The sequence below is a fragment of the Cyclopterus lumpus genome, chromosome 24 (assembly GCF_009769545.1).
Source record: "Cyclopterus lumpus isolate fCycLum1 chromosome 24, fCycLum1.pri, whole genome shotgun sequence".
Classification (NCBI taxonomy): Eukaryota; Metazoa; Chordata; class Actinopteri; order Perciformes; family Cyclopteridae; genus Cyclopterus; species Cyclopterus lumpus.
The window spans coordinates 9,766,419-9,778,633 of NC_046989.1; the positions used below are offsets into that span (position 1 = coordinate 9,766,419).

Genomic DNA, 12,215 nt, shown 5'->3' on the forward strand with positions numbered 1-12,215 from the left:
ATATATATATATATATGCATTTTATATTACTATATACTGCCCTCGATGGACTGGCGGCCTGTCCAGGGTGTCCCCTGCCTTCGCCCTATGTCAGCTGGGATAGGCTCCAGCGCCCCCGCGACCCTAATGAGGATAAGCGGTATTGAAAATGGATGGATGGATTACTATATACTACTAGGATTTTTAAAAATACTTATATATGACTCACTATAATATGATAAAATATATATATTTTTTAAACATACCGTACTATGACTTTGTAATGACATTTTTTGCTTTACAAGTCAGTCCTCAATAGGTTAGTAGACCCACGTGGACCAATCAGGCCACATTACAAAATGACATCACTCAAAACTAATGCAATCCAGTTTCAAACCTTTGGGGGACCCGGTCTGTGGAGTGAAGATCTAAAACACTTCATGTTGCTTTAACAGCAGGTAACAAGGCTTTTGTGTTCACTTACATTTCACTTGAGCTTTCTGGTAGTTTTACCTACATGCATAAGTCCACATAGACTATGCAGCATGTACACAACATGTGTGTAAAACACTTTTTATTCAAAATACTTTGTTGGTGCACCATCATGGAAGTATTTTTAATAAAAAAGTGTTGTCACTTGTGCCTCCACACATGTTGTGTACATGTAAGGATGATACAAAATGTGGGTTTTATGTGTTTTTACACTGAGCAGCTACAACAACTGTAGTTGCCATTGTTTAGGGGGCTGAGCAGCCCAGTTTACAGGCAGATCTTTACAACTCTGGGATAGTTCAGGGTGTGATATTAAAATATGCCAGTGATTTCTAAAAACAGATTTTATGACATGCGAGTGAAGAGAATAAGAAGTAATTCTATTACGAAGTCTCCACACTTATTCAATGACATACTGTACTATTACTTACATAAATAAGCCTAAATATAGCCTATAGTTAGCAATGTTATGATTATCTAATAAAACATGTTTTGTTAAGCATTTGTGTATATGAACGGTGCCATAAAGATAAAGTTCATTCATTTAGTCAATCATTCATTTATTCAAAATATAACGCATGTATTTCATGTCACATTCAGGGACCGCACGATGCATCCCCACATCCCCACATCCCCACATCCACACATCCCCGTTCGCCTCAGCTGTGCTTTGTGTTTCTTGATAAAACGCTAACAATCTAAACTAAGATGGTGAACATGGTGAACATTATACCTGCTAGTATCAGCTAGTTAGCATTCTCACTTTGAGCACGAGTCAAAATATTACTAAAATAAAATAAATAGTTTCTGCATAGTTATACACACTTTGTTAGTTTAAGAAAAGGGATAATAAAGTTTCAGACTTAAATACTTTTAATTATAAATTAATTTTGTTTGATAGATAAATAAATAACAAATATGTCTTTCTATGTTAAATGAATGAATGATGGCTTCCAGTTCATACAATATAAATACTGCAAGGTGCACATGTTGACGTGCCGAGTCTGTTGTCGGGCAGAGACGTTGAATGTCATCACGTTCTCCAGATGTTGATGTTGGTGAGAGGAAGCTGACCTCACTACACCTGTTGGGGTGTCCAACTCCAGTTGCCATGGTGACCCTGGAGAAGACAGGGTTAACAGAGAAATCCAGATCAATGACATCACTCCTGCTTTTCTGAAACCAGAGACGGACTATGTCTTTCACACCCTGCTTACACTGAGACAAGGAAGGCTTTGTTGTGAACAAGGAAGAGCTGAAGAGTGACTCTTCAGCTCTTCCTTGTCAAACCACTTTTTGTGAATTGGCTCCAGATGACATTTGTGAGACATACCATCTCAGTGTCTTCGAGTGATTTAATTTGCATGGATGTTTAGCTGCTTGACTCCTCTAAAAGAGCTTCACCCGAAGGAGAAATTAGATTTGAAATATATATTGGATGCTGCAGAGCAGTAGCCTCAGCTGGTAACACCTTCATCCCATCTTACTTTGCATTTATAAACAGATTAAAGATGAGCAATAAATTGTTTTTAACATGCTAAAATGTAGTTGTACAGTAAGAATGACATTTCTGTGTGAATATTGAAGCTGAAAAAGGCTCTTTGACAATGTGTACTTTTACTTTGAAGCAACAGGTGTATAAAGACTTAACACATTCTTCATATTTAAAAGGAATAGTTAAGATATTCTGGGCAATACTTGTTGAGAGTGAGATGAGAAGATTGATATCACCTGCAAAGTAAATACACAGCTGAAGCCAGTTAGCTTAGCTTAGCATAAACAGAAAGAAAGCGAATTGGTGTATTTCCCAAAACTATGCTTTTAATAATATGTGCTTGCAGACATGAACCATGAATCCAAATTAGTATTTTAAAGCTGCTGTAATATCACTTAGCTCTGCGCAAAAATGGTACAACAGAATAGAACTGCAACGTTCAATTGATTAGGCAATAAAAAGCAAATCGATAACATTTTTTTAAGCAAAAATGCCAAACATGTAATGGTTCGGGGTTTTTCTGCTTCTCTTGGTCTCAGATTAGAGTCATTTGAATATTTGAATATATAATGAGCTATAATTATTGCAATATATTCATTGTTTTTACATTTTATAAACAATATAGCAATTATTAATTAATCAAGACAACTTATGTCAGCTTACACCTAAGTTAAAGTGTGATATAAACGTATGTTATGTACACTTATGTCATGTGACATAGGTTGGCTAGAGTCACCAGAGTGATCGTAGGTGTGATAAAGGACGTTACCGGGGTCTGTCTGAGCCCCTCCTCAGGGGGCCCTCAAAGGCCCTCAGGGGCCACAGCTCTGGGATCAGAGAGCCTTCTCACCCTCAGAAATGAGCGTTGTCTGGATGAGCTCTCTGCCTGCTCCCAGAGTCAGACACCTAAACACGTAAAACATACACACACAGTTATATAAACACACGTTCATGCCTATTAAACACGGACACTTTATAATACATTCATAAACACACACCAGAACACACACAACACACCTTTCAGGTCTGCACACACTGAAACACACACACACAGAGAGAGAGCCACGTAGGGCCACAATGAGGCGTATTTACTCTCTGACGCATGTGTTCTGGCCTGTGTTTGCATTAATGGGAAGGTGTTTGGCACCTTTGATAAGGACAGTCAGTTGATCATTGCTATGTGGCACAGGGTTAGACCTATGAAAAGATATGTTCTTCTGACCTCTAGTGCTGGAACGTGGTGCCGACAGAAGTGTTAATAAGTAACCTAGCGCATTTACACTTACGGTACTTAAATACAATATTTAGGTACTTTTACTTTTGTACTTTGTACTGTATTTTATACTTTTACTCATCCTCATTTCAGAGGGAATTATTGTTCTTACTCGACCACATGTATCTAACAGCTGGAGTTATTAGTTACCTTGCAGATTAAGATTTTACAAACAAAACAAATGTAACATTTTTAAAATATGATACTGTACTACAAATTAAACTATTCAACAGTTTAAAGTAGTTCAAATGACTGCAGTAATTAGCATTAACATTCAACTCATATGATATACATAATAATATAACTCTCTGTAAGGGACCATTCTCCCTAACAAGTACTTTTACTTTAAGTGCATTTTTCTGTAAATACTGTTGTACTTTTGTGAAATAAAATCTTTAATGTAGAACTTTTACTTCTAACTGTAATTTTGCATAGCGGTTTTGCTACTTTTACTTAAGTACTAAAATATCTTTCATGAGTATGTCTACTACCACTGGTTTTGAACGTGTGTCTTTATCTGTAAAAGCTAATTTTATCGTTGTGAAGTGTTAAATGTCTACTCTTGAATTGTTGGATATCACTTATTCATCAGCTGATATATACTATGAGGTGTGGGATTCTTATTAGAAAAAAATATAATTGTTTGTGGGCGTATGAAAAGTTTAACCAGTTTCATTTGTAAAACCCAAAAAGACAAAAAGATGTATCGTGTGGTTTGAGAAAATACATTTTTAAATAAACCAAAAAGGCATTTTCTTTCACGAAAGGCGACATTATCTAGTGTTTTTGTGCATACCATGAACTACAATACCATCTATTTTCAAATTTAAACAAACATTTTCTTGAGTTTGAAAGCAGATATGTTATTACAACAATAATTTATTATTAAATCTTTTTTTTTTTTAAAGTAGCTGAGCTGTAGGAGCTCACCCTGGTTCTTGGAGCTGAACTTGACTCTGACCAGCAGATCTCCAACATCTTGCTCCACAGCGCCCCCCTCTGGACACTCAGCCTGGTGAACACAGAAATACAAGAAGAGAGACGGAAATAAACTCAAATGTAGCCTTGAAAAAAAACAATCCCTCAGAAAACGATGGACACATACTGTGTTCAATATTATAACAATAAAATACTGCTAATAATGATTAACAAATTGTAAAGTAATCCAATATCTTTCCAAATGTTATTGCATCCTGCTTCATTTCATCATAACAGAGTTTCTTGCTGGTCATTTGTAGTCGATATTCCTGCGTTTTGTATTTTAAAATGCCTGTTTTTCTTTTAGCTTCAGTCTGAATGAGCAGACAGTCGAGTGACGTTATTCCTTGTTTGTCTTGATCAACAAATGTGATGGGAAAAGGCGTTACGAATAAGCAAATGTAATGGTCATGAGGAAAAATGTAAAAATAAAAACTTTTGAAAAAGGACATTTTGATAAAGAAACAGCTGGAATCAAATAAAAATGACCTGCAATAAATAATGTTACCGTGACAAAAATAATAAAATAACTTTCTAGAATAATGAGTTAAAAGTTGTATTATTTGTTCATATGCTTTATTGATTTCATAATATTTTTTATGAAAGGAATAGTCAGACATTTTGACAAATGTTTTTATTTGCTTTTATTGAGAGAGCTTGATTGATACCAATCCCATATGTCTGTACGTTAAATATGAAACTACAGCCGGAAGCCACTTAATTTAGCTAAGCAGAAAGACTGGAAACACGGGGAAAGAGCTAGCCTGGCTCTGCCCATAGGAAACACATTGACCTATGCAATATTAATATCAATACACTCTGGACATTGCCATATTTATTCTGCCTGAGTGTATATATTATTGTATATATTATTCAGTTACCGTATTGTTTACTGTTTTATTTACTGCCTATTGTTATATTTGATCTTACTATGCCTTGTGTGCACTTTTCCCCTTTGCTGCTGTAATCCTATACATTTCCCCACTGTGGGACTAATACAGGATTATCTTATCTTATCTTACCAGAAAAATGTAGAAATCAAAATTTCTGATTCTACTATTTATTTAATATTGAACACGTTGGCTGTCAACGGAACCTTGAATGCGTTCCCCCTCAACTATACACCATCAGAGCTGAACCTGTTTTACCTTTGGACAAAGTGGGTACCAGTTGAAGCACTGGGAGTCTTTGTCCTCGAATCTCCAGCCGTCCAGCGGGACGAGGACCTCCCCGAGGAACACCTTCCTTCTCAGGGTTCCTGAATGCCACACAGACGCCTGCAGTCTCTTGCCAAACAGCAGGTTGCGCTCTATGTCATACTTTCAAGAATAAGACAGAGACCTCTGTTTAATTTGAGCATATGACACAAACAGCTGAAGTATAACAACTTTAATCTTTACCTTTAAAACTTCATTATAAACGGGATCCGTCGTGTTTTTCTTGACCGTCGTCTTCATTTTACCGCTCTTCCCCGGCCGCATGTAGAGTTTGACATATCTACACAAAGAAATAACACAATGCTGAGGTTCCCTCAACAAAATAAGGTCATACTGAACATGACGCAGAGAGTTATGTTTATTATCCTTACGGATGACACTTCTTCCTCTTGGTGTCTCCGTAGGAGAGATTTCTGCAGGCGCCGACAGTGATTTCCAGACAGGACGTGTCGGTGTTGAAGGCCAGAGCCAGTTCCAGCTCTCCTACTATGCTGATGCTCTCGATGAACCCGCAGTCTGTGCTGATGCTGCTGCTGCTGCTGCCCTGAAGGGGTGAACGGTACAATTAGATTTCTAAAAGGGCAGACAGACACTATCTGATGGACATTAACAGGAGGTCAGAACAGAAAAAGAGATTTGGTCTTTGAGCTCAGAGGTGTGATAACAAGTGACATAGTATGGGTATTCTTTAAAAAAATGGTTTAGTACTTAATGATATACTCAATTGACTTTCTTTTACACAAGTGTGATATTTCACAGCTCAGAGGATGTTGCTTGGGGACTTTTCTTTTGTTTATCTCATAATCAGCTTCCTCTTACCCTCTTTCCTCCAGAGTACTCAGAACCACAGGAAGTTTCTTCTTCCGCCCCGGTGGAGAAGCCTTCCTGGTCGCTGTCTTTGTTTTTCTTGAACAGGTTTGGAAGACTGGGTCCTTTGAAGAGCTGAAAAAAAGGAGGATTATTTATTTACTGATTTCCTCTAAGCACCAGTAGGGATCAATATAGTTCTTAGATTACTTTAAGGTCCTTTGATGGCCTTGTTCAGTGGTCTCATCGGCCTATTTGGCGAGGGATTTAGGCCGTGTTTGTTGCAACTGCCTGTTCTTAACAATATTTGTTGGCCAGTAAAGGAAGAAAGGCATCTTTAAGAGCTGAGTGCTGAATGATTTATTTTGCAGCTGACTTACATGACTAGATTTCTTGATGTCAGTGTCAGAGAGGCTCTTTTGGGTGCTGTAGTCGAAGCCCGACCCTCTCTGGTGGGTGTCAACTCTCAGCAGGTCTCCTCGCACATCGCTCTGAGACGTGGAAATCTCTGCATTGAGAAAAGAGAAGTCAAAGGCTATTCTCAGAGGGAAAAAACACAAACATCTATTTAGAGAAAGAAATTCTGTCCACTGCCTGGACAATTTTAATAGCTCCAAAAGTTCTGTTTGTGCAATGACTACAACAAGTGGTTGCTATCTGTGCCAATCATCTTGCAACATCTGATGGTGCAGTTAGGGTGATTAACTGGTACATTTCCACTGTGGTTATTACTGTGTGTATAATAACCACATCATATAGGAGGACGTGATGCTGATTCTTGTGAAAATGTCTCACCAAGATGCACGCAGGTGTTGTGTTGTTACTAATCAAAGTTGATCATAACTGATAAGAGAACATGATGCATGAACTTACTTTTAATGTGACTGGTGAAGTACATTATTAGATTTTCCATAGATTTGGTTAAAGTTTTTGAGTTTTTCAAATCCTGCAGATTAAAACACAGAATTAATTAAAGCTCAGTTCATATGTTTTACTCTTTTTTTACTATAATAATGGTGCTGGATACATTAAATTATTTACCCCAGATCTGCTCAGATACTGAAAATCCAAGTATGGTGGAGGAGTGGGAGGCACAACTGATATATAACTGGAAGATATGAGGACAAATTATTGTTTTGAACGTTTGAATGAGATACTTGTACATAAAACACAAAGTAACAAACATTTTAAGATTACCCGTACCTCAGCACGTTGTAGGTCTTTAATATTTTCTCCCCAACCATCTCATATGTGTCTGTAAAGAACATTGACATAATGAATAATGAATAAAACACACGTGAAAAACAAATGTTTACAAACTGTCAAAGAGAGTGGAAGACAATTCACACGGGGACATTAAATATAACTTCTCTGTAACTGTGAAGTCTGAAAGTCTTTAAATTCTCTTATGTATCCAACTTTGACACAATTAGCAATGATGTAAAGATTTTAAAAAAACATTTGAGCATTTAAATATCCTTATCGGTCCAAGACTTCCACACACAAAAAATATATATTATGTATGAATTTTACAAAATTGCTTCTTATAATAATTTACCACACTGTAAATACTAAATAATTCAGTAACTTGTCAACCCCAAATATAAAGCATATGGCTTCAACAAACACCAACCGGATCATCCATATTTTATGAACAAATATAGTTGAACTGGATAATATCAAGGGAGCATCAATAATTAATAACGATGAATTGACAAAAAGGAAACCTAAAGCAAATACACGCAGTATTGTAAACAAACCCGTGGTGGCTGGAAACTTCTTTGCCCTCTGCTCTAAGAACCACTCTCCAGACCTGAACTTCACGTCCCTGTGAAGAAGAAAAACACATGATTACATATTTACATTATTATCACTCATACTTACTTATTCATAGTAACTGACTAAATGATCATGTTATGGTTATGGTATCATTGCTGCCTCTTCTTACTTAAGTGTTCTTTCTATTAGAGATATTCTATGTCATTTGAGAAAGGGGACTGATTTATAAAGAAATATTAAACTTGCAATAACTTGTTGTTTTGGCCAGTTGGGGCAGCAGAAACAAGTTATAAACACAACATTAACTATATTATCGTTTTAAGTTGATATGGTTAACATATTAATAAACAGTTGCTTATTTACACCAGTAGCAGTTATGGAGCAACATTATCACTCATTTGAAGTTAAGATGATTCTGAGTATATTATTTACTTTCTTTTAGCTCTGTTTTTAGTCTCCACCAACACCTGATAACATGTCTGGCTCTTTAGCTGCTAAATGCTCCATTATGCTCACCAGTCTCTAACTGTGCCTGTCTGCTGTTTGGTGCCAGTGTATAGATTGTTTGTTGTTGTTGCTGAAAACAGCTGTTTACTACATTGGAAAAGCTGTGAGAGCAGTGAGACTGAACCAAAACATTCAAAGTGTTGGGCCAGACAGTTAAACAACAAGCTGAGCTACACAAATGAATAAAGCCATATGGAGCCTCAGCTTCAGGTAATATACTTCTCTGAGGGTTTCACATTTGATACATCGTTCTAATAAAAATATTGACTATATATCCACTCCAAAGAAAGCGAGTTTAAAGTGTAAATGAATACATTAAACACAGCAAAAGCCAGAAAGTGTGTTTCAGAGAAGTCAACTGACAACAGTCATTATGAGCGCCATTGAGTCACATATTGCTTTACGGCACCTGTAGGCGTGGCACACCGTGCACTTCCAGCCCGCCGCTCCCACGCCCACGCGGCACCTGCTGCAGATGCGGTGGCTGCAGCCGTGACACACCGCGCCGCAGTTCCACAGCTTCCCCAGCGGCCTCTGGCAGCGGGCGCAGGTCCGCTCGCTGTACTGCCGGGAGAAACTCTTTGCGCCTCTCCTGCGCAGCTCCTGGAGCTCATATCTCATCCTCCTGAGATGGAGGTGGAGGGAAGCATGTTCAAGATATTTTAGTGTCAAAGTGTCAACACTTATTTTCAGTTTATTTGCAAAAATCCTGTCTTTACAATTTGACATACCGACATAAGGCAAGGCAAGTTTATTTACAGAGCACAATTCATACACAAGGCAATTCAAAGTGCTTTACAGCTACATACAATTACAAAAAGGCAAATAAAATCATTCCATAAAAACATGAAAATAATAATATATTAATTATATTAAAAGCGAAGAGTGCATATAAAATACTTTCAGTTGTCAAATAGAACCGTTTTCAGCCTGGATTTAAACATTGTCAGAATTGAGGCCTGTCTCACATCTTTTGGTAGACTGTTCCAGATTTTACCATAAAACTGAAATAATATATACTGAAATGCTTTTGGTAACGAAAAAACTTTGTAATTTTCTCATGATGATTAATTGAAAGAAGGTAGTCCAGCCTCTCATCAGTGAGAAGTACTTATGAACATGGTAAAAAAAAAAAAAGACTCACCTTATCCTGTCCTCTTCAATAGTACGCAGCTGTTTGTCTCTCCGAAGAACATCCAGTACTCTTTCTCTCTCCAGAGCTTCAAGCGAACTTAAATCCATCTTTAGGAAACCAGTCTCAGTCTGATCATCTATACCACTCTCACAGGTCCTTCTCTCTGTCTCTCTCTGCTTCACAGTCTTGTTTTTGGTTCCTGTCTCCGCCTCCTGTCCTTTAACCCTCCCCTCCTCTGGACTCAGACCTCCTCTTTAGTCCTCTGGAGCTGAATGACTAAACATACAAATAAGTGAGATAGTGGTTGGAGATGATGCCCCTTTGATCCACGTCAGAGCCGGATATAGACCTCCCAAGAAGATAGTTGTACCAAACTGTGGAAAAACCCTCTTGTGATATTCTTTTCTCCCGAGGCGAGTTCAAAACTACAAGTTTGCGACCCGATGACGCAGACAGTTAATCTGATAAGAGTAACCTCAGACCCTCTACAATACAAGTTTGATGACATTTGAAACAATCTACACTACTTCTGGACAATATTTTATGCTCCAAATCCTGATTTGCTCAAACTGCTCATGTCCTCATGTTGACTTTTTATGCCAGCGTCACAAGGGTGTTTCCCCCTATTATTCAACCCCTCTCCTGGCAAATCCCCAGATTCCTCAGCTGCAAGAGGAGCAGTGATGCTTCACTGATGGCAGAGCTGCTCACCAAACCAAAGGCCAAGCCTTGCATTATTGATGGATGACGCACGTCTGTGTTCTAGTTTCCGCCTTTCCTTTTTTGCAGGTCACTACACTTCAATTCTTATTTGGCTTGATATCAATTTTAAAAAGAAAGTCGTCACCTGAAGCCTGACATTTTGTGAAAACAAAATTAGGTCTGTTTTTGTCAAATGTAAATCCAGACCTGGATACTTTAGATGTTAGTTTGACATTTTGGGATGCACAATATTAACATTTTTACCAGGAATTAGAAGAGAAAATTAAGCCCCACTCTCATATGTAAGAGTGGCATCAACCTTTCCTTTCCACTTGGCAAGAAAGCGAATAAACGTGTTTCCCAACATGTCAATCTACTCCTTTAATGTCTCATTGACGTCATAAGAGGGACTCATTCTCAAACATTTCAATTGGGACCACACGGCTTTCCCTTATAGCAGACAAGTGGAGCGTGGGGAGGCGAGAGGAAGCGGCCAGTTGAATAGCTGGATGCCAGCCTGTGTTGATAGATAAGACCCTGTCCTTGTTACTATCCAGAGCAGCCGGGAGGCTGGAGAAAACAATCAGCGTCAGCTGTAATTAGGCCTCATGGCTCACAGAGGGACACAGCTGTTATCTGTCCTCTGCCGACGTGCAGCATGCCTCTCAAGTTGTAAATATAAATGAGCGAAGATGTGAAATATGCTCACGAAGGAAGGCTGTGATGCAGTGGGCATTTTATTTAAGTTTCCTTTGAAGTAGCAATGGCTCTCAGTTTGACAGTTCGATCAGAGGTTTTCATTCTCTAGAAAATCATCATCGTCCCATCAGTGCAAGTCATTTCACACACTCCTGTGTATGCAGAGGACTGTGATAATACAGGCTGACCGGGGTTCAGTGGTGACTGGGTTCACATCCGAGAAGCGAGGGTGGGAGGCCATATCAGCTCATCACCGCAGTGACAGCAATAGACACCTGACTGATGATTACATTGGGACCCAAATACGGAGACTGAAAGCCGTGAGAAAGAAACAAACCAGTCACGAGGTCTCTGGTTCGTTTCCCACCCAGAGCGGTTGCTTCCTGGAAGACCTGTGTGAGCGGCTGCAGGCCTTGAGTCAGCTCTGGCAGCGCGTCTACGCTCACAACCAGACTCATCACCACAAGCAACTTCCAGTAGTTCTCCAGAGCTCATCACCAACATTTCCCGTCAGCTAAAGATGAAGCATTTTTTTTCATTTTCACTGTAGTGTTGAAAGACGTGTGCAATCACAGATTACACATGAAACAAATAAAGAGATCAAACAAGACCTCACGTATTCCTCTACATGCCCAGATGTATATGCATCAGTCCACATGTGACAGAACAATGCAGAATGTCAATACACCTCACACACCACAGAGAAGAGGGGCTTCCACTGAAACGCGGTTTACTCATTACAGCAACAGTCACTGTGGATTTTTCCTTTGACGCTAACTTAACTGTGAGCTGCGATTTCAGAACATTTGCTCAACACTTCCACGTCGTTGCTAAATCTCAACTGGCACATCACTTTGACTACAAAAACAAAAGGAAAGTCAAAAGGAAGGTAATCTCAAGTTTGTGACCTGAGAACTATCACGACAGAGTTAAAGTGTTGCAGAGCAAAGAGCTGCAAGATCTTACCTCCTGGCTGCACTGTGAAAGTGGTCAGTCGGAGGAAGTATACACAGAGGAACCCATCTAGAGCTCGGTTTCCTTCCTTTTTGAGTTCACGATACGGCTGAAATCTAGGGCGGGGTTATTTTTCACATTTTGTTAAGATTCTTTATGCAGAAAATGTTTTTGTGCAGCCTGGATCTCTTTGTGTAT

The 12,215-nt window shown here is 38.7% G+C and overlaps 1 protein-coding gene across 2 annotated transcripts; it reads right to left on the minus strand.

The window, feature by feature from the left end:
• Positions 1-73: 73 nt before the first annotated feature.
• On the minus strand, positions 74-12,103 carry sytl3 (synaptotagmin-like 3). 2 transcript variants are annotated; one of them, XM_034527948.1, is made up of 14 exons: positions 12,030-12,103; positions 9,672-9,938; positions 8,937-9,152; positions 8,002-8,069; positions 7,445-7,496; positions 7,283-7,349; positions 7,115-7,187; positions 6,622-6,749; positions 6,254-6,376; positions 5,806-5,978; positions 5,618-5,714; positions 5,366-5,536; positions 4,170-4,251; positions 74-123 (listed from the first exon to the last, which is right to left on the minus strand). In XM_034527948.1, the coding sequence occupies exons 2-14, from the start codon at positions 9,767-9,769 to the stop codon at positions 86-88; spliced, it is 1,386 nt and encodes a 461-aa protein (XP_034383839.1). In that variant the 5' UTR covers positions 9,770-9,938; positions 12,030-12,103; the 3' UTR covers positions 74-85. The 2 variants fall into 2 exon arrangements, with proteins under 2 accessions (XP_034383839.1, XP_034383840.1); XM_034527949.1 differs by lacking the exon at positions 74-123 and adding exons at positions 1,015-1,591; positions 2,736-2,872 and having other exon boundaries at positions 9,672-12,056.
• Positions 12,104-12,215: the final 112 nt, after the last annotated feature.

Coding starts and splice junctions, on each gene's coding strand:
- sytl3 (XM_034527948.1), bottom strand. CDS start 9,769: ATGGATTTAAGTTCGCTTGAAGCTCTGGAGAGAGAAAGAGTACTGGAT. Junction 7,188..7,282: donor AGTATCTGAGCAGATCTGGG/GTAAATAATTTA, acceptor TTTAATCTGCAG/GATTTGAAAAACTCAAAAAC. Junction 124..4,169: donor GTTCAGCTCCAAGAACCAGG/GTGAGCTCCTAC, acceptor TATCCTCATTAG/GGTCGCGGGGGCGCTGGAGC.